We start from the raw sequence: 19,151 nt of genomic DNA on the forward strand, positions 1-19,151 counted from the left end.
ATTGCCTTGTGTATTGATACTGTAAATGTCAAGTGTCAAATACAGACAACTGGTGAAAAATACTCTAGGATTAAAGGAAGACGCAGAAATATGACATCATCATACACAATGGGGAAACTTTCTGCTTACAAAAATCAACAACTACAAAATGTGAATCTGCCAAGATGGCCTCTATTGGCTCTTCCCACATGGGCACGCCTCAAGGCAGGGCATTTCAGCTGGCACATTTACATTGATGTGAACACTGAAATGTTGATTAACGGGCACTGTCTCTGTTAACACTAGAATACTAAAGCAGTAATTTTGACTGCTCATTCATGTCATTTTTTATTACTCTGCCATTTGTAAAGCCATGGGTTCATCCCCCTCCTTGACTTTTCCTAAATAAGTCCATATAACACACTGCCGTTGTTAAAACGTCAATATCACAAACAGAACTGGAGTTATAACCAGTTTTAGGAAGGCATCTCATTTTTTGAAAGGTTTTCCACTGTTTCCCCCCCTTCTCCAGACAGTGGAAGGTTCCGTGCCCAGTTGATAATCACCCAGATAATTGTCTCAAAATTGAACCGAAACTATACCGAAACTAATTTCACACTTATACCAACAGATTAAATATATTAAGTCAAGTATGATGGGGGAGAAAGGGGGAGAATGGGTGAGTTGATGAGCGAAGGGAAGCGAACGATGCATAATTATGTAATTACCAATTGTGAATGAAGAACAGGGCGGGAAATTCTATTGTATTGGTATATTCTAATTATAATCTGAAAATGGTATAGTATGTGCTCTATATCAGTCCACCAAATCCAAGCAGTTTTATCAGTCTACTCTGACCTATTTGGAGTACACAGTGAGAGTGTGCGTAATATACAATGGCAAGAAGATAAAGACGAATGGATGCACATGCTGTGTTAGCACTGCTACTAGATCTGAATGAAAATGACTCAGATGGTGGGAGGAAAAAAATGTATCATGACATCTCTGATGATTCTTCAGATTCTGAGCCTCAGCATGAACCAACACCTCTGAGGCCTAAGCGCAAAAAAAGCCAGAATGATGCTCACTCAGCAGGTGCCCGCGCCACCATTAAATAAATATTATTCACATTTTACCTTCATCATTTTTGCGATATCATATATGAAATTGATTAATTACACTGTCACAGTGTTGCAGTCAGAGTCACTGCTCATTAGCTTGAAGGGGGTTCCCTTGAGGCCCAGTGGTTCCACCATTAAATAAAATGCAAGTAGAAAGTCGCCCTGCAGTGTATGATCATGTAATATTGTGGACTCTCCTTTTAATCCTAATGGTAAATATATCAGGGTCCTTACCCCACCATGGCGACGGTGGGCCGTGTGTTGTGTTGTGGTTGGTTGGAGGCGCTTGTTGACTGTGTGGAGTCCGTCCCTCCTTTCTCCCAATCAAACGGCTCATTTTCCATGATGATGCGCTCCTTCATGCTGTTCTCAAACACCGACATCAGCAGCTGGGAAATAAAGGAAATTTGACTTGGGTTGCATCCCAAATGGCACCCTAATCTTTAAAATACACCCTATTCCCTTGACCAGACCAGCAGTCGGCCAATAGAAAACAACTCCGAATGAGACTCTGGTTGTGTCCAAATGGCACCCTATTTCCTTTACACTGTATTGTACCTCTCTGGTCAAAGTAGTGCAGTAAATAAGAAATAAGGTGTAATATTAGATGCAATTTTGTTACTGGAAATAGCACAGGGAATACTAGGACGCATTGATGAAGTCAACACATCAGTTTGTGTGAGCATACAAAAAAGTCCCCGCAAGAGGCCAGTCAACAACAACAACAAAAAAAGAGACATTTGTGGGAGTATTTCAAAACACTTTCAAAGTACTTTCCTTATTCTCTATACTGCGATGGTACCTGATAATCCGGCTTGGTGTAGTAGTCAAGGCCCAATACATGGTCGAGGAAGATATGAAACTCCGAAGGCATGTGTTTCAGCAGCATCCTATGGTCATATCGCTCTTTTATCTGCCCAACTTGCTCCTGCGCAAAACAGAAGAAAAAAACCTGATTTGTTTTACTTTATTTTATATATTTGCTCGTCATTCAGTGGCTGAAAGCAAACCAGTCCCCCTCCATTTGCCCATTGCGCCATATGCACAAGTGTCCGAAAGCTGATGGAGTGAAAATGATCCAAGGGTGTAGGGGCAAATTAGACCATCCTATATGCCACTTCGACAGAGCCAACACACACTGGGATATTTGGAGTTTGCACAATTTCATACAATGAATCGAGAAGCGTACCAAATGATATGCCACATGCATTTATTTCTATCTGATTTCGAAGGCGCTACTCATATTACAAATGAAATACCTAGAAAAACGGACTAAATGAAATGTTACTAACATTGTCAAGAGTTGAAAGAAAAGAAGATCCAAAAAGGCTTGTGTTTTGTTCATCTTGCGTATTTGATTATTTGACTTTAACGATTTGCTAGAAATACAGTGGGTCTGTCGTGGACGAGTGAAGTGACTCTACCTTGTCCTTGATTTTCCGCCATGGTAGCTGCCCCACTGCAAATTCCACCAACATGTAAAATAAAGACCATAGGTCATCATGTCGGCCCATTTCCTGGGGAGAGAAAAAATTTAAGTAGAGATTACGAATGATATCTTCCTCCATGCTATATCGTTTTAATTAGTACAGTATACCCTTAATAGTGCCAAACCTAAGGTTGCCCCATAGAGATCCTATTAAATTATTAGAGTGGGTATGTATTGTAATTCCTTATTCAATAGTTGCCTGCCACCATTTTATAGTACAACAACACAATAAGCAAGTTAAGTTCAATGAGCAAATTTGGCAGAATACATTTTCCAGCATATCATTTCGACAACATAAACAATGTTGTTTACTTTGTTTTTATGTGCATTGACTGAGGCATATCGGACAGTTCCTCGAAAACCTGCGACAGTTCTCGGCTGAAAGGAAACAAAAGGGAACAGTATTAGTGACGGACCAATATCAAGATGCACATACTTCAACGTCTTGGAAAAATAACAATTCTGACACATCTTCCTTCTAGGTTTCTCACTACTGCTCACGCTCCAAAATGTGATTGGTTTTAAAAACGAACTATTCCGATCAAACACTAAAACACTTTTTTTTTTATTTGACTTAAATGGGAAGTAAATAGTAAGGAAAACAAATGGAACAAAATAAAATTACCGGTAACAATTTACGTTTACACTACACTAGCATTCATCTCACATCCGTTAGCGCCAAATAGCCAGGACACAACAGCTACATAGAGGATACATGCAACACAAGTCATCTTAAGACCCAAAAGCACGTCAACGAACATGCTAAATTTGACCTTGCAAATTCGATCTGACATATAGGTAACATCAATGCTTTTGTTGCCGCCACTCAGTGCCGTAGAGGAGCTATGGATGCTTACTGTAAACACAGTGAATTGAAATTGTATAAATAAAATAAAAACGAAATAATAAAGTAGCCAGAAACATAAGTGAGGGGTCACACCAGGCATCTGAACACTAATCCTACTAAAAGCTCATGAATTAATGTCTGCATGTGTTTGGCTCAGTAAGCCACTTGGGTAAAACCATTATGGTATTATACTGTAGTTGAGCTAAATTTCATTTTAATCCAGTTAATATCAATAAGCAATATCCAATGAACTTGTATTGAAATAATTCAATAACTCCTTTTATTCTTTCAAACTTTTTCCTAAATATCGATTCATCTCCCGAACTGACAATCTGAAAACTGTAAAATAGAATTGCGCCTCTCTAGCTTATTTTAGAAACTCAATCTCTTGTGAGTTTGGCTTGGGATGGCAGTATCAGGGGTGCGGCACATGCTGTTCGTTCTCACATTACCCTCGTAGTTTGCTGGTGCCATGACCTTAGCTCAAACTTAGAGCAAACTGAACGCTCACGGTCGAGTCCCACGGTCATTTATCGAACACTGAGTACTGAGCCCTCGGAGGTAGACAGTGGGGCTTTATCCAGAATGGCACTATTTGGGACGCATCCTAGGTTTAGATTTGACGGTGAGGGATGCCCCGTTATTGTCAACAATAACACCAACGGTGCTCTCGGCTGGTTATTACAGAGAGAAGGCTGCCTGTATGCCGATTCCCTCTGTCCTAAACAAGCAATTAACTAAATGCTTCTTCAGCAACAAGGAGAAGCTGCTTCAGACTGAATTAGAGTGTGCAGCTCGCTGTGTGTAAGAACCTTAAGGGAAATTCTGAGCCTCTACCTTGTGACCTTGAGAAACTTCCACATTGCTCCAACTTACGCTTAGATCTTCCTTGTCGACAGCGTATGCATCAGAATCAGGGCCCTACTCTGACACATAGCTAAAACCTAAAAGAAACAACATCTAAGTGTAAGTTAGAAAGCGTTGAAGTTAGCGAGAGAGCGAGCAATAATGTACAAATGTCTTACATCCGAATGAGGCTCTAATATTATTGCTATGTAGATAGATCCATTTATAGCTGTTACTATATAAAATAGCTGCCAGCAGCAATAACGGGGTCCTAGCAATAGAAACAGTAACCACTGATATGAGTATAACAGAAAGATCGAAAGTGGGTGTCCTTACTGTGACCCCTCTGCTATGAGGAGAACAGAAAGCTTGGTGACCACACTCACGTCACTCTGTCACCATGCACGTGACAGCCATGGCGGAGCAAGGATCTGATGGAGAAACGGGTTGGAGCATGCACTTCAAAATCAAATGTCCAAAAGGAACTGTAAAACACAAAACAAAGGCAAGCACTGAAACAAAATGAATGAATAAATGTAAGGAAATGTAAAATAAATAGGCACACATCACATAGGAAAACAGTGACATTCACGAGGTCCAAATTACACATGGTAACGGCAGGACATTTTCTATTGGCTTTTATGTAATAGAGACAGAACTACATATACACTTAATGAGTTGATAGTAAGTAATGTCCTTGCTGACCACCAATGGCCACAATTCTGGCTGAAATATTTAAATAATGTATGTAAATGTGTATCAACTTCCTGTAACAATCACATTCTGGCTTACAACATCACACATTCAGAAAACATATCAGTTTGATTTGTGGGAACTGCTGGTAAGTGGGGACCTTGCTTTTTTCAAGTTTCAAAACACTGCATCCCATTTTATCACCTACTGTAGGTATGCAAGTGGATTGAGTGTTATCCTATCCAAGAGGCAATAATGTGCATGAAACAGCCTTAATTATACCTATATAATGTAATATAAGGCATATAGGGCCGGTTTCCCAGACACAGATTAGGCCTAGTCTTGAACTACGAAGCACTTTTAATAGTGAATGCGTTTTAGTCTAGAAATAGACTTAATCTGTTTACACATAAAACTCCCTGAAAAGTGACCTAATCCTGCAGCATTATATACTCAAGATAGAAAACCAGCTTCAATAGAATAAAAATGTGTTAAAACCATACATTTTGGCAGCTGATATGTACAGTAATTTGTAGTTTGACGGATGCCTAAAGACAAAGCTAACTCTGCAAGCATTTTTTCCCAGCAGCACCTGATATATTTATATGTCAATGTATGAATATGAATACGCCCCATGAGTTTACAAAACCCATCAACATTTAACACGCCCCTAAACCTGCTACTCAGTTACCGCATAAAGGACAGAGACATGTTATAGAAAATTAATTAGCATGCTAAAATCTCTACATAAAGAATTATTTTCCACTTCTCAGCAGCAGTCATGGAAAACAAGATTTCTGAGAAACACATGACGCGTGGCACGAGAGGAAAAATAGCTCCGCTATTTATTACCCACAATGATTTATTCAGTTATCAGGGAAGGAAAGTGAGGGAATATCCCTCTTCATTGCAGAGAGAACACTATAGTATGTAGCAGCTGGTAGGTCATTCACTGCACAAGCACTGGATGCTAAAGGCTACATGCTAACAAATATGCTTTGTGGCAAATGGCTGATGGCTATGCGCTAACAAATATGCTTTGTGGCTGCTGTCTGGGGGCTAATGGCTACATGCTAACAAATGTGCTTTGTGGCTTCTGGCTGGGGGCTAACGTCTATGTGCTAACAAATATGCTTTATGGCTAAGGGGCTGACAAAGTGGCAAGGTGAAGGTCATTTGGACTGGAGAGGCCCCTGACACTTCCTTCCCTGGAGATCTGGCTGCCTCGGGGTAGGAGAGAGGCATACACTGCTATTTGCCAGGGACTGGGGGAAGAGGGAGATGAAGAGAGAAGGGAGATGGAATGAGAAGGAGGGAGAGAGGGAGGGAAGCAGGGGTAAAGAACGAGAGACAGACATGGAAGCAGGGGGAGTTAAATAAAGCAAGATGGAGAGACAAACAGGGAGGGTGAGAGGTAGACAGAAAGAGGGAGAGGCAAATGGGAGAGCAAAAGGGATAACGCAGAGAGAGAGAGAGAGAGAGAGAGAGAGAGAGAGAGAGAGAGAGAGAACAGAGCCTCGCATTCATCACAAATCAATGAGCTGAAGCTGACTCAGCTGTACTGGCTAGAAGAAGAAAAAAAATCAGAGAGCAAGAGAAGGGGAAAAGGAGAAGGGGAGCGGGGGATGGGGGGGTAAAGGGGGGAGCGATGCCTCGGGGCATCGCCCACTGACGCATGCATGCAAATTAAATATTCATCTCACGCTGCTGCACTCACAGAGCTCCGAACACAGGGGGGGGGGGCGACGACACACACACAGAGTGGTAGAGCCAGAGATATGAGGGGGGGGGAGGGAAGTGGCAGAGAGAAATAGAGGAGAGCAGATAGTGACTGAGTCAAAGAGATGAGAGTAGGAAAGCAGAGAGAAGGGAGAGCGGTGCCTAAGAGATGGGAGGCAAAAGGAGGGGAGAGAAATGGAAAGAGTGGATGGAAAGGGAGAGGAGCCGAAAGAGAAATGGAGTGGATGACAGAAATGTAGAAGGGGCAAGAGGGGAAAAGAGAGAAGATAGAAGTTACCTGAGAGTCTAGTGAAAAGGAGGGGAGAGGAGAAGAGGAAAGATGGGAGGGGAGGAAAAAAAAGAGACATAAAGGGGAAGAAGAGTCCAGTGGAGAGGAGGATGAATGCATAAGCAATTGATGAGAGGGAGAAAAAAGGAGAGGAGGTGAAAGTGCTAGAAGAGATTAAGAGAGATAAAAGGAGACAGGGAGAAGTTGGGAGAGGAGGAAATGACAGGATGGAAGTGAAGAAGAAGAGGGAAGATCAAAGGGGAGAAGAGAGTGAGAGATTGAAAATGCAGACAATAAGAGGGGATGGGAGAGGATGAATGGGATGCATTTGCTTGTGAGAATGTGTTTGTGAGAGAGAGAGAGAGCTACTGAAAAAAAGCGAGAGAAAGAGATTGAGTGGTGAGAGTGAGTGAAGGAAAAGGGAGAGAGAGTGAGGTAGAGAGAGAGAGTGAGTGAAGGAAAAGGGAGAGAGAGTGAGGTAGAGAGAGAGAGAGAGTGAGTGAAGGAAAAGGGAGAGAGAGTGAGGTAGAGAGAGAGAGTGAGTGAAGGAAAAGGGAGAGAGAGTGAGGTAGAGAGAGAGAGTGAGTGAAGGAAAAGGGAGAGAGAGTGAGGTAGAGAGAGAGAGTGAAGGAAAAGGGAGAGAGAGTGAGGTAGAGAGAGAGAGTGAGTGAAGGAAAAGGGAGAGAGAGTGAGGTAGAGAGAGAGAGTGAGTGAAGGAAAAGGGAGAGAGAGTGAGGTAGAGAGAGAGAGTGAGTGAAGGAAAAGGGAGAGAGAGTGAGGTAGAGAGAGAGAGTGAGTGAAGGAAAAGGGAGAGAGAGTGAGGTAGAGAAAGAGAGTGAGTGAAGGAAAAGGGAGAGAGAGTGAGGTAGAGAGAGAGAGTGAGTGAAGGAAAAGGGGGAGAGAGTGAGGTAGAGAGAGAGAGAGTGAGTGAAGGAAAAGGGAGAGAGAGTGAGGTAGAGAGAGAGAGTGAGTGAAGGAAAAGGGAGAGAGAGTGAGGTAGAGAGAGAGAGTGAGTGAAGGAAAAGGGAGAGAGAGTGAGTTGGAGAGAGAGAGTGCCGGTCGGAGAAAGGGGGAGGTTAGTCCTTCTTCGGCTTAGTTTCGGTCGCATATCCCCAAGACTGTGATTAGCATGTAAACTAACTACAGAAGACAGGGATTACTGTGTAAGATGTGAATGACAAATGAACTGAACATTTCAACTCAATTTGAAAATGATGGAGAGGCTTTAAGACTATGATATTGTAAAAAGGGTTTTCTGGGTCACTTTAAAAGGCTGATAAAAATGAACAAAGCCTGCAGGAAATCTCATACAAAGAAAATAAAAGTGTCTGCTAAGTGACATATCTTACAGTATATATTATATATTAGCAAAACCATGGACTGGGCATAAATATAACCAATATGATCCATCCATTTTTAAGATGACACTTTGAAGGTGTCACTGTACTAGCATTAGCTAACACAACATAACCGATGTCATAAGCAGTCACTGGCTAATGCATTTTAACTGTCATCTGTTTGATCTTGTACATTACCGACAGGTTTTCCAGACCCAGATTAAACCTATTCCTGGATATCAAAGCACTTTCAATGGTGATTCTCCATTGAGCATATATTTTAGTCCGGTAATAGGTTAAATCTGGGTCCGGCAAACCGGCCCTAAACTCTTAAAAAAAAGGCGATACCGCCAGGCATATTGGACAGCTACCCATGTAAACAAGGAACAGTAAAACAAGGATTCAGATATTGTACAATGAATGAGCTAACTTTTGCATGAATTGTACTGCAATGCACCAAACCCAGGGTCTGAACGTAAACAAAACAGTACCAACGATGATAATATAGTCCAGTGATCCTCAAACTTCTGCATTGTGACCCACAACCTAGTCAAGGTTCTTGTTCATTATGGCACAGACCCAACGGAAAACTTTTAAAACGTTTTGTAGCACAAACTGAAAATGTGTGTTTGTTATTGGACAAATCCAGGTAATCCTTCCCTGTTTCAGTCTGTTATCTTCTGTTAGCTGCCTGATGAGTACGCCCCAGTCCTGAGCTAGGAGCTAAGAGGATCTTAAAGTTCAGACACACCGGTAGGATTGTCAAACTTTTGCCTGCCGACAGCATCGGCAGTCAATCTCTTTTGTGTTCACATAATTTAGCTAGCTAGTTAAGGACACTGCACTAACTCAGCAGCTAACACCGGCAGCTGTTTCATGGAAACTAGCTAATCCGTTGGGATTTAATTACAATGTCAGTACTAGCTACAGTGGTTAGCTAGCTTGGAGGAAGTAATTAGTGTTGTGTGCATTGCGTCTGTGCACTTAGCTAACGACCATCCCATAGCCTACATTGTATACAAAGTGTGACTGCCTCGTCCGTGGATGTACAAAGAAAATTCCCCCCAAAATTCTCATGCTCTCGGATTGGCTCAAAGTCAAGTTGTTCGCCACTGACGAGCGTTGCGATTAGTATGTTCGTCGGCACGCAGCAGGTACCACTTTAGTTCTAGCAAGAGAAGGAACGGCCTCCCACTGTGATAAGTACCTATCGGCAGTCTTTCGGCAGTGAGATTCTCAGTGTTACATGCTTTAGGGTGGGTCATGTGACGTCATTGATCCTGACCCACCATTTAGGGAACACTGGGCGCGTTCCAGGTCTTGCTCATTTCTGTCGCGCTGCACATCGCAGAACATGGATATATCGTATTACCATTTCATAATGAGTCTCAGAGTAGGATGCTAAGGAAGAATCACGTTTACCTTTTAGATCATAAATACATGTACAGGGGGACATGATCCTAGATCTGCACTCCTACTCTGAGATGGTTTATAAATGATAGGCCCAGATGTTGGAATCTCAGACCTGCTAATCTGTGCAGCCTCACCATTGCAATAAAGATGACCTGGAACGTACCCACGAGCTGGACATTATTCTAATAACATCACAATAACGTTGACCTGGGCGGCAGGTAGCCTAGCGGTTAGAGCGTTGGGCCAGTAAAGGTTGCTGGTTCGAATCCCCAAGCCGGCAAGGCTCTGTCGATGTGCCCTTGAGCAAGGCACTTAATGGATAAGAGCGTCTGCTAAATGACTCAAATGTAAACTAACATTTCGTAGGACAAACCAAAGCAAAGGAACAAAAGAGGAGACTTACAGGGCGGACTTCTCCAGTGGTATTGGTGTACTGCCGCGCGAGGCCGAAGTCTAGCATGTAACACTTCCTCAAGGTCGAAGGCAGCCTTCCCATGGCGAAGTTTGACTGCAGAGAAAATACATGATTATTCAGTGCATTACAGATATGGTCGTGTGGCTCAGTCGGTAAGAGTGTGGGGCTACTGTAGCAACACCAAGGAACCACCACTGTGCCATTAGAGCTAGCCAGGAGGGGTGCTTGTTCTTAAGGGGGGGGGGGGCATTGTTTGATGAAACATCGGCTATAGGACCATCTAAGAAGTCACAGATTGCCGTTGTACCCTTGAGCAAAGCACTTAACCACTAACCTGCTCCAGGGGTGCTGTTCTGCTGCTCACCCAATGCTGCGTGTGTGTGTGGTGTCTGGGATTGCGAATGAAACGAACCGATGGCAAAAATACATTTCTGTTTTGATGGACAATACAGGTGCAGTCTTTTTTCCATGCGTCACAGCATTTTTTCCACAGCATGCCACAGCATTATGGAAGGTTATCAGTGCCAACTCTAAAATGCAATGGTTAAATGGTAAATTAGAATGCAAAAATGACACATATTTGCATACAAGCATTGTATTTTAGAATTAGCACTGATAACCCGTCATAAAGCTGTGGCATGCTGTGCCATGACATGTGCAACAAAAACAAGTCTGCATCTGTATGATACGTACCGGTTTGATATCTCGATGCAGGAAGCCGACAGAGTGGATGGCCTCTATAGACTCCAGGATCTGTTTCCCCAGGCGGAGCGTGGTGCTCATGGTGAAAGTCCCCCGAGGCTGGCTCCTCCTCAGGTCAGCCAAATTGCGTCCCTGCTCCACCCCCCAAAACAAAACAACGCTCTGGGGTGAAGTTACCTCTAGGTACAGATCTAGGGTCAGCTTCCCTCCCCCAATCCTAACCTTAACCTTTGGTGGGGAAAATACAAATCTGACCCAAAATCAGCATTTAGGGGCAACTTCACCCCACTCCAGAAAACCAACCATACGTAAATAAACAGGTTTTGTGCGAAAGAACACATATCATTTCTTATCGGTACGGGACACCCAATCGCCTAGGTGCAATCATAGTATTCCATATAGAATCCTTATTCATTTCATATATGATGTCTGTGGGCCTAGTAACCTAGGCCTAGTAAAGACTTGTCATATCACTTAACATGCAATACCTATTAACATAGTGCTTGGGTTTCAAGTTTGCGGAAGCTAATTTTCACCATAAACATGCACCTTTATAATAAAGCATTCCATGGATCCTCGCATTTGCAGACTTACGTAAGATAGCCTACGATTCCTAATGTGATGATTTGATTGGATAGTCATAATTTAGGCTAATAATATAACTCAATCACTGTTCGCAGAAAAGACTGTTCAATGCAGCGCGTAGTGGCGTTGAGTAGGCCTAGGTTACAAATACAAGATTGTCATTTTAAATATTGCAATATGCTTGGCTGGGTCTCTCTGCTTTTCACTGACAGTCACAACCCAACAATCATCTATTTGCCGCGCGAGCTGCCCAAATTGCGGGCCCTTCCTACTGTAGGCTATGCAACTGAAAACAATCCACAGCTTTCTTTTAAAGAAGCAAATGGTCCTCTGTGGCCAAATCATGCTTTCTGGTGTAGTAGCCTATTTTGAATGATTTAATTTATTTCTGTATAGAGGAGAGTAAGCTAATTAGGCTATATAATTTTGGCAATTTAATTACATTTACTTTAGGGAAAGATTCCCCGTAGCCTTATGGACACCCCCGCCTATCGCTTTTAATGCGGCATAAACACAACCAGTCATGATGTTTTCCTGATTGTCAAACAATCAATTAACAAAGGTGCTCCTGTAGGCTACGTTCGTCCACTGACAAAATCATTTCAGGATCCAAACCCCACTGTGCACTCGCAATTTGATGAATGCAACGAGACATCAGTTACAAAACACCTACTGTACATGTATTTTAATAACATTCAGTGATTGTCATTAGGCCTACACTTGTAGCCTGAACTAATTTGTCCACTGTTGTCCGCGCGCGCCTCTGTCTCGGCCACTCATTTCCGCCTTGGCAAAATATAAGTCGAAATAATGGTGTAATAGTTTATAGTTTTTTGGCATTTTGTGTTAATTGTGATAGTCTCACGTCTCATTTTGCAGGGACGCAGTACCGGACCGTACCAGCTTAAACCATTTTGCAACAGAAAACAAAAATGAACGTTTCGTATTGGACCAGTTAGTCCAGGTAGTCAGTCCCTGTTTCAGTATGTTTCAATATGTTTCAATATGTTTCAGTATGTGTCAATATGTTTCAGTATGTTTCAATATGTTTCAGTATGTGTCAATATGTTTCAGTATGTTTCAATATGTTTCAGTATGTGTCAGTATGTTTCAATATGTTTCAGTATGTGTCAATATGTTTCAGTATGTGTCAGTATGTGTCAGTATGTTTCAATATGTTTCAGTATGTTTCAGTATGTTTCAATATGTTTCAGTATGTGTCAATATGTTTCAGTATGTGTCAGTATGTGTCAGTATGTTTCAATATGTTTCAGTATGTGTCAGTATGTGTCAGTATGTTTCAATATGTTTCAGTATGTGTCAGTATGTTTCAATATGTTTCAGTATGTGTCAATATGTTTCAGTATGTGTCAGTATGTGTCAGTATGTTTCAATATGTTTCAGTATGTTTCAGTATGTGTCAATATGTTTCAGTATGTTTTCTTCCATTTCATGCCTGATGAGAACGACCCTGAGTTTCAATTTAACTTAAATAAAATGTGATACTTCTTAAATGAATTAATTCGAACCTGGGCATTGGCTTGGCTAAGTCATCACAGCATATCAGCATATCAAGTCAATTCTGTACAGCACATCGTTTTTTTTGTATTCAAAGCCGATTGCAGCCTTGTCAATAAGTCATACAGTACCAAAAGTTTGATCATAATGGATTTTTACACCCAAGTAACATAACAGCTTTATAGGCTGTGTCTCAATCGACAATGGATTGGGTTAAGACACAGCTATAGACTCTCCATAAGATACTTTCATGTTATAGAAGACTGACAATGCTATGTTGGATCATGTCACATATGACATTTGCATTATTGTCCTTCATCAGTATGTTCTTTGTCAGCCTCTAACCAGCCACTGCTTACGAATCATTTATTCAGTTAATATGGCCTATTTGCAGACTTCACATTTCACAATGCCTTATGCAGGCTTAATAAATTGCACTTCTTTAGAAAAACGTGTTTTTGTTGAATTGTGGTCAGATTCTCACAGAATGCTTTTTGGGGATGGTGGTCAATTAAAAAAAAAAGCAAAGGTCAGCTTCTTACCTGAAGTTGCATGACCACGTAGTTGAATTTGTCATTTCTCCCACAGCCAATAAATTTGCACACATGGTTTTTACCTAAAAAAAAAAAGCCATATTTTAAGAATCGTAGTTCAAAGATGCAGATGTCAAAATATTCCATTTCACTTCAACTTGATGACTGGATTGGTTTTCATTGGTTACACCAGGGAGATGAGAGTGGTGACAGGGCCTAGGTAAGATCCATTTTAAATTCCCATATCCATCAATGCAAATACAGCATAACCACTCATGTTGACACTCAATGGCTGAAGAAAGGATAAAGCAATCTTTTCTTTCCAGGTTTTCTTCCGGACTGTTCTTTTCAGAACTTCATTCTTTCTCTTGGACATGGCCTTGTGTTAAATATTCTATAAAAGATGAAATATTGCCAGACAAATAAAACTGGACAAATGAATGATCTGGCCAGTCCATGTTTCCTGGTCTTCCTTTTCTTCACAGTTAATCCCAATTAAGGATGATCAGTTGGGCATAAATCATTGTTATTCATCATGCATCATTCATCTTTTGATGTTAATGTGACTAACAGTTAGTACCGAACATTTAGGAATCTCAGACTTTAAAAAAAATTCTGAGGGAACTTCATTTGATCTCGTTGTTTGGGTTGTTCTGATATTCCTTAAAAAGGTATAGTCTATAATATGACATCATCATACGCCAAAGGGTGTCGTCCTGCTTCCAGTCCTGCTTCCAACAACAACCGTATATGCACCTCATGATATGGGAATGCTGGGAAGGGCCAACAGTAGCAGTCTAAGCTGATTTGAATTTGTTTGTTGTTTCGCCCCGCTACGTTTGATGATGTCACATTGCAGTGTTCCTTTAATATGTACATAAAAATACCAACATACGCACGCACGCACGCACGCACGCGCACACGCGCACACACGCACACACGCACACACGCACACACACACACACACACACACACACACACACACACACACACACACACAAACATTAGCTTCTTCAAAGACATAGTACATGTTGCAAACCAATCATGCGTCGCTTTGGGCGACAGACACACACACTGTGACTGACGTGTGACAGCTTTCGAGGTTACTTTTTGTCCCCTCATATTGTGACGATGACTCGTAGCCAAAGTGAGTCACTTGTCACCCTGGCACATTGATGTGCATACACCAGGAGGAGAGAGTTGCTCTCATTCTATGTGCCACGTGATCACCATCACGTTTAACACGTTACTGATATACTGTCGGGACCATGCAATCAAGCATCAATAAAGTACTGTTAGGATGCATGTTTGGCTTTAAGGGCACAATTGTAAGATATCTGATTGTTGGGACCTCTCTACTTCCTACCGATGTGCGTATTAACCAAAAACAAGCAGCACTATATTGCTTATTTTCCAGGCACATTTTTAAGGGCCTTTTTTTATCACGAGTAGAGTATTTTTCACTACAGCTACTACTACATAATGGCCTTGTAGACATTTTACCTACACTGAACTTCAAGGAGATCAAAGGCCCCTTAATAATCAATAACAACATGAGCAATGATGTGGAGTGGTTTACTAGGTTACCTACTGATTCATTAGGCCTAAGCTATTCTTAGCCACTCTTCCGTGAAGCTACTATGGGTGTGGTAAGCGAGAGAGACATCTGTTCCCACATTTGCTTGAACCTCGAGCAAAAGATTCAAGGGCCATAATGCAAGCAGCACACCAAAATGCAAAAAGCGAAACAGATATGCTTAAATAGTGCATCGGTGACCCACTAAATAAGGACAGGAAGTGAAGGCTCCATTAAACTAGCTTAATGCAGGGCAGACAGAGCCATTGTAGCTCTCCCCTAGCCACTTGGACAAAAGCTCTATTCAAAGTCCACAGCCACCTAGTCACAATAGTCTGGCAGCCCATTATTACATATTTACTAAACGAATCTAATTGGCTTTTTATGGAGTTGCAGACATCTGTCACAGTAGACTGCATGGCTCTGCAGCTTTTAACGATGTAGGACGCTTAAGGGTGGTCATGACAATGTGAGAGGAAATTCGGCGTCCTTTTGTGTCACTCTCTGACAGGATGTCTCAAAGGACACCCAAAGCAGTAACACCTTGCCTGGTTCTACTGTCCTGAAACCTACGTTGTGCTGTCATGACGAGAGATGGTTACGCTTTTTACTAGACTGTCATGAGTATGACATAGCAGATTTTATAACCAATCATAAGTGCAGTCTTACGCAGTATTGATGTAACACCTATTTATCTTACACAGGAAAGACAAATGTTCTTACTTGACTATGTACTGTAGCTGACTGAAACGTTATTTGTCTGTCATGACTACAACACAAAGTATGTTGTCACATGGTGTCAGAGGTGGGATCTGGGTTCAAGTGTGACATCAACAAAGAATGCCATACTGTGAGAATGACAAGTCAATGAAGAACAGCTGAGCAGCACAGACACCTTCATACTCATTCACTAAGCAGAATGGTAAGCACAAAATGGCTGCCGCAGTGGCACTGCCAGGCTCATTGTTATAAAAACTAGCAGAAAGGCCCAAAATGGCCGCCACAGTGGGCCCTTACCCTGCAGTTTCTTCAGGACTGCCACCTCCATCTTCAGGACCTGTTTGGGCTGCTGGGCCGACTCCACCTTCAACGCCACGTTCTCCCGCGTCAATAGGTCCAGCGCTTCGTAGATCTCCCCAAAACCTCCTCCTCCGATTTTCTTCAGCTAGAAAGGTGTCGAGGATAAAAAGTGTATTAAATAACATTCTTCTTGCTCTGTTCGAATGCTGGCTTTAAATCAATTAAATAAATGTACTGTACTAATCAAATTGAAGTTCAACTTGACAAAGCCTTTTGCATGAAGAACACCAGTTTTGATGGAAGAGTAGGTTAGCCTGATCCTAGAACTGTTTGTGCTGTCTTGCCAACTCCTATGGTCATTGTCATTGTTTGGCATGACAACGACCAAAATATGTTGGCAAGACAGCACAAACTGATCTGGGACCAGGAGATAGAGAGGTGTGTCTTATTGGTCGAACAGTAATCGAGTAAATTCATTTTTGTTGAGTGATTAGATAGTTGCCCTCCTTCGTCCCATCCCTCCTTCTCCAGCCACACTTCCTCAACTCCTCTATTGCCTTTATATTTCTTTCACCAAGTACTTAAGTGATTTGAACAACCCTATTATAATTTATGGCTTGATCATGACAGCCAAGTGCCGAAGACAAATATTTAGCAGCCATCTGCAAACACCCTCTACTTTCTTCCTCAGCTCTTTGGCAGAGGGATCTGTCAATCCGTGATTGGTTCTGACAGGGTCGTCCAAGTGATCACCATCAGAAGCACAGTAACTTTGGCTGTTGCGCTATCACTTTCTTAATTCAGTGGGACATTATTAAAGGGCCAGAAGTAACCCCCAAAAGTTTGTCAGATACCATTAAAGGGACATTTCACCGCAAAATAAGTGTGTCCAATGATTTAACACCCCAAAAGCAGTATTGAGTCAATTTTACATTCTGTTCTGTAGCTCCAGAAGTAGAGTTTAATTCATTGGACAATCTTGTGGTCCCAAATGAATAGGAACGACAGGGAATAGATACTAGATGCTGTGTATTAGTTAGTTACAATCTTTCCCATTCAGGTTGGATGGAGGCCTGCAGAATTCTGTAATTTGCTTGCTTTAAAGGTATGAAAAAACCTGACAAACTGATTTTGGATTTATCTGCTCAACTTCAACTTCAACTTTTGAGTACACAATCCCTTTAATTCTGGTGAGACACGGAGAACCTCGGTGATGGGGAGTCAAATCTGTGTGTGTGAAGGTAACCTTGTACTTAGCCCCTTAGGGAAACACTGATATAGAGAGACTATACACCAAGACAAAACCACGACTAGATCTACTATGTAGCGTACTCACCACTTTCCATCGGTCCTTGACCATGCAGTTAGGCGGCAGTATGTCCGCCGTCTCCCCAGCCCCATTCATGTTGGCGTGGTCCTGGAGGGCTGGCACTAGGCACTGCATCTGCCAGCCCGACAGAACGCGAGCAGCTCCCAACTTAAATGAGCCATTTATCTGGAAAAGGATATTCAATAGGACATAAGTCAGTCTTATTCCCTTTCTTTTAACACAATACCCAAGAGCAGGCATCACACAGCGCACTCAAAGCAAAAGGCATAAGTCAGGGTTGTCTTACAAAGCCATTCGTTTTGTTAGCTCGGGCCAAAGTGGAGGAGAAAACAAAATGGTATTTGCAGTTGTCCGTGCAAATACCCTGGTCAAACAGAAAGCTTGCAGGTATTGACGGTTGTAGTTGGACATCTAGATTGTCTTGAAAGAATAAGGGGGACAGACAGTACATACTCTGCATTTCTTGCCTCAAGTGAACAATGGAAAATAAGGCCTTAGGTATATTATATGTTGGAGGTACATCAACTACAGCGACTATATCTGTCCATGGATACGAAATGTCCTTCATATCTGAATAACATCAGGCCCAATAAGGAGATGCACTTTCCTTCGGGTGTGGCCAAATCAAATTTCAAATGACTTTTGGCACTTGAAGCACAGTACATCACACTCTGCTTGAACGCTGAGTTAAGAGTTTTGAACAAAAGCTTGATTATGTAACAATATATGCCAATAGTATACCTATAATATATGTAATTTGTATGTGATACATGGTTTTAGTGACCTACTATAAAGTGGGATCATAACCATTCTCAGTCTTGAACACTGCTGTACAACAACAAATTGACAATATATCTATGAAATGAATAGTAATGGAAATATTATTTGGCCTAAAATTTTCTGGTTGTAATCTCATTTTTTGGGGGTTAAGAAGACGTCATATACCTAGTTTACGACCAACTGGTCTCTGTTACAATCAGGTAAAGACGTCCTCTTCGTGACGAGATCAAGGCGTCACCAGATAACAACCAGATTTGGTTGCTAAAAATGCTTCAGCAAAACTTCATTATATAACCTGACCATGACGTCATTGCAACCAATTTTGCCTGATGAGATAGACACTTCTTAAATTTGACTTTATAAAACAAAACCTGTTTTTACATTGTAATATCTGGTCAGTCGCTGTTAGCCCTCTAAACTATTACAAGACAGAATACGTATTGGGTTCGAACCGATATCAATCAAATTGTATTTTCTAGATGCTTATGATTATTCTGGGTAAACAACATCTGGATAAGAGTGATGAATGTAAGTAGGTTAGTACCAAAACCATGCTATTCTGCATGCAGGGCCATGGAGCATTTAGTTATGCATGCACAGCTCAGCTCCACTTGGGGGGGGTACTTAGTCATGCCTAGGCTGAGGCCAGTAGAGAGACTGTGTGCATTATCTAGCAGATTAGTCAGCTGTGAAAAAGAGTGAGAAAATGCACTAGGAACACATACAATAGGTTTAGACAGAGCGTGTGAGCCCACGAGGGTGGTATTGCCAGTGCTTATGGCTTTAAAGCAAAGTTTGTCAATGCACCTGGGTCGGTTGCCAACATTTGCATTGCTACGGCAGGAAGTTTGTGAATGGATGCTGTGTCGCTGAATGTCATCGTGCCAATAACTGGTGGTTATTTCAAGCATTCCCATAGCACAGCAAGATTACAGGCCAGTAACACTGCAAATGTAGCA

General features: G+C 41.8%; 1 protein-coding gene across 4 annotated transcripts in view; it reads right to left on the reverse strand.

The window, feature by feature from the left end:
- Positions 1 to 19,151, reverse strand: part of ttbk1a (tau tubulin kinase 1a) — a 49,528-nt gene that overhangs the window by 26,674 nt on the left and 3,703 nt on the right. For 2 of the 4 annotated variants that reach the window (XM_014131196.2, XM_014131197.2), the window contains exons 2-10: positions 17,419 to 17,577; positions 16,080 to 16,227; positions 13,496 to 13,569; positions 10,842 to 10,994; positions 10,137 to 10,241; positions 2,902 to 2,967; positions 2,525 to 2,617; positions 1,903 to 2,028; positions 1,335 to 1,489 (exon numbers count right to left, since the gene is read on the reverse strand). In XM_014131196.2, the coding sequence (XP_013986671.2) occupies positions 1,335 to 1,489; positions 1,903 to 2,028; positions 2,525 to 2,617; positions 2,902 to 2,967; positions 10,137 to 10,241; positions 10,842 to 10,994; positions 13,496 to 13,569; positions 16,080 to 16,227; positions 17,419 to 17,526 (1,028 nt within the window). In that variant the 5' untranslated portion in view covers positions 17,527 to 17,577. The remainder of the gene's footprint in view (positions 1 to 1,334; positions 1,490 to 1,902; positions 2,029 to 2,524; positions 2,618 to 2,901; positions 2,968 to 10,136; positions 10,242 to 10,841; positions 10,995 to 13,495; positions 13,570 to 16,079; positions 16,228 to 17,418; positions 17,578 to 19,151) is intronic. The other 2 variants (XM_045691308.1, XM_045691307.1) reach the window with 2 other exon arrangements.

This window comes from Salmo salar, chromosome ssa12 (genome assembly GCF_905237065.1).
Source record: "Salmo salar chromosome ssa12, Ssal_v3.1, whole genome shotgun sequence".
Classification (NCBI taxonomy): Eukaryota; Metazoa; Chordata; class Actinopteri; order Salmoniformes; family Salmonidae; genus Salmo; species Salmo salar.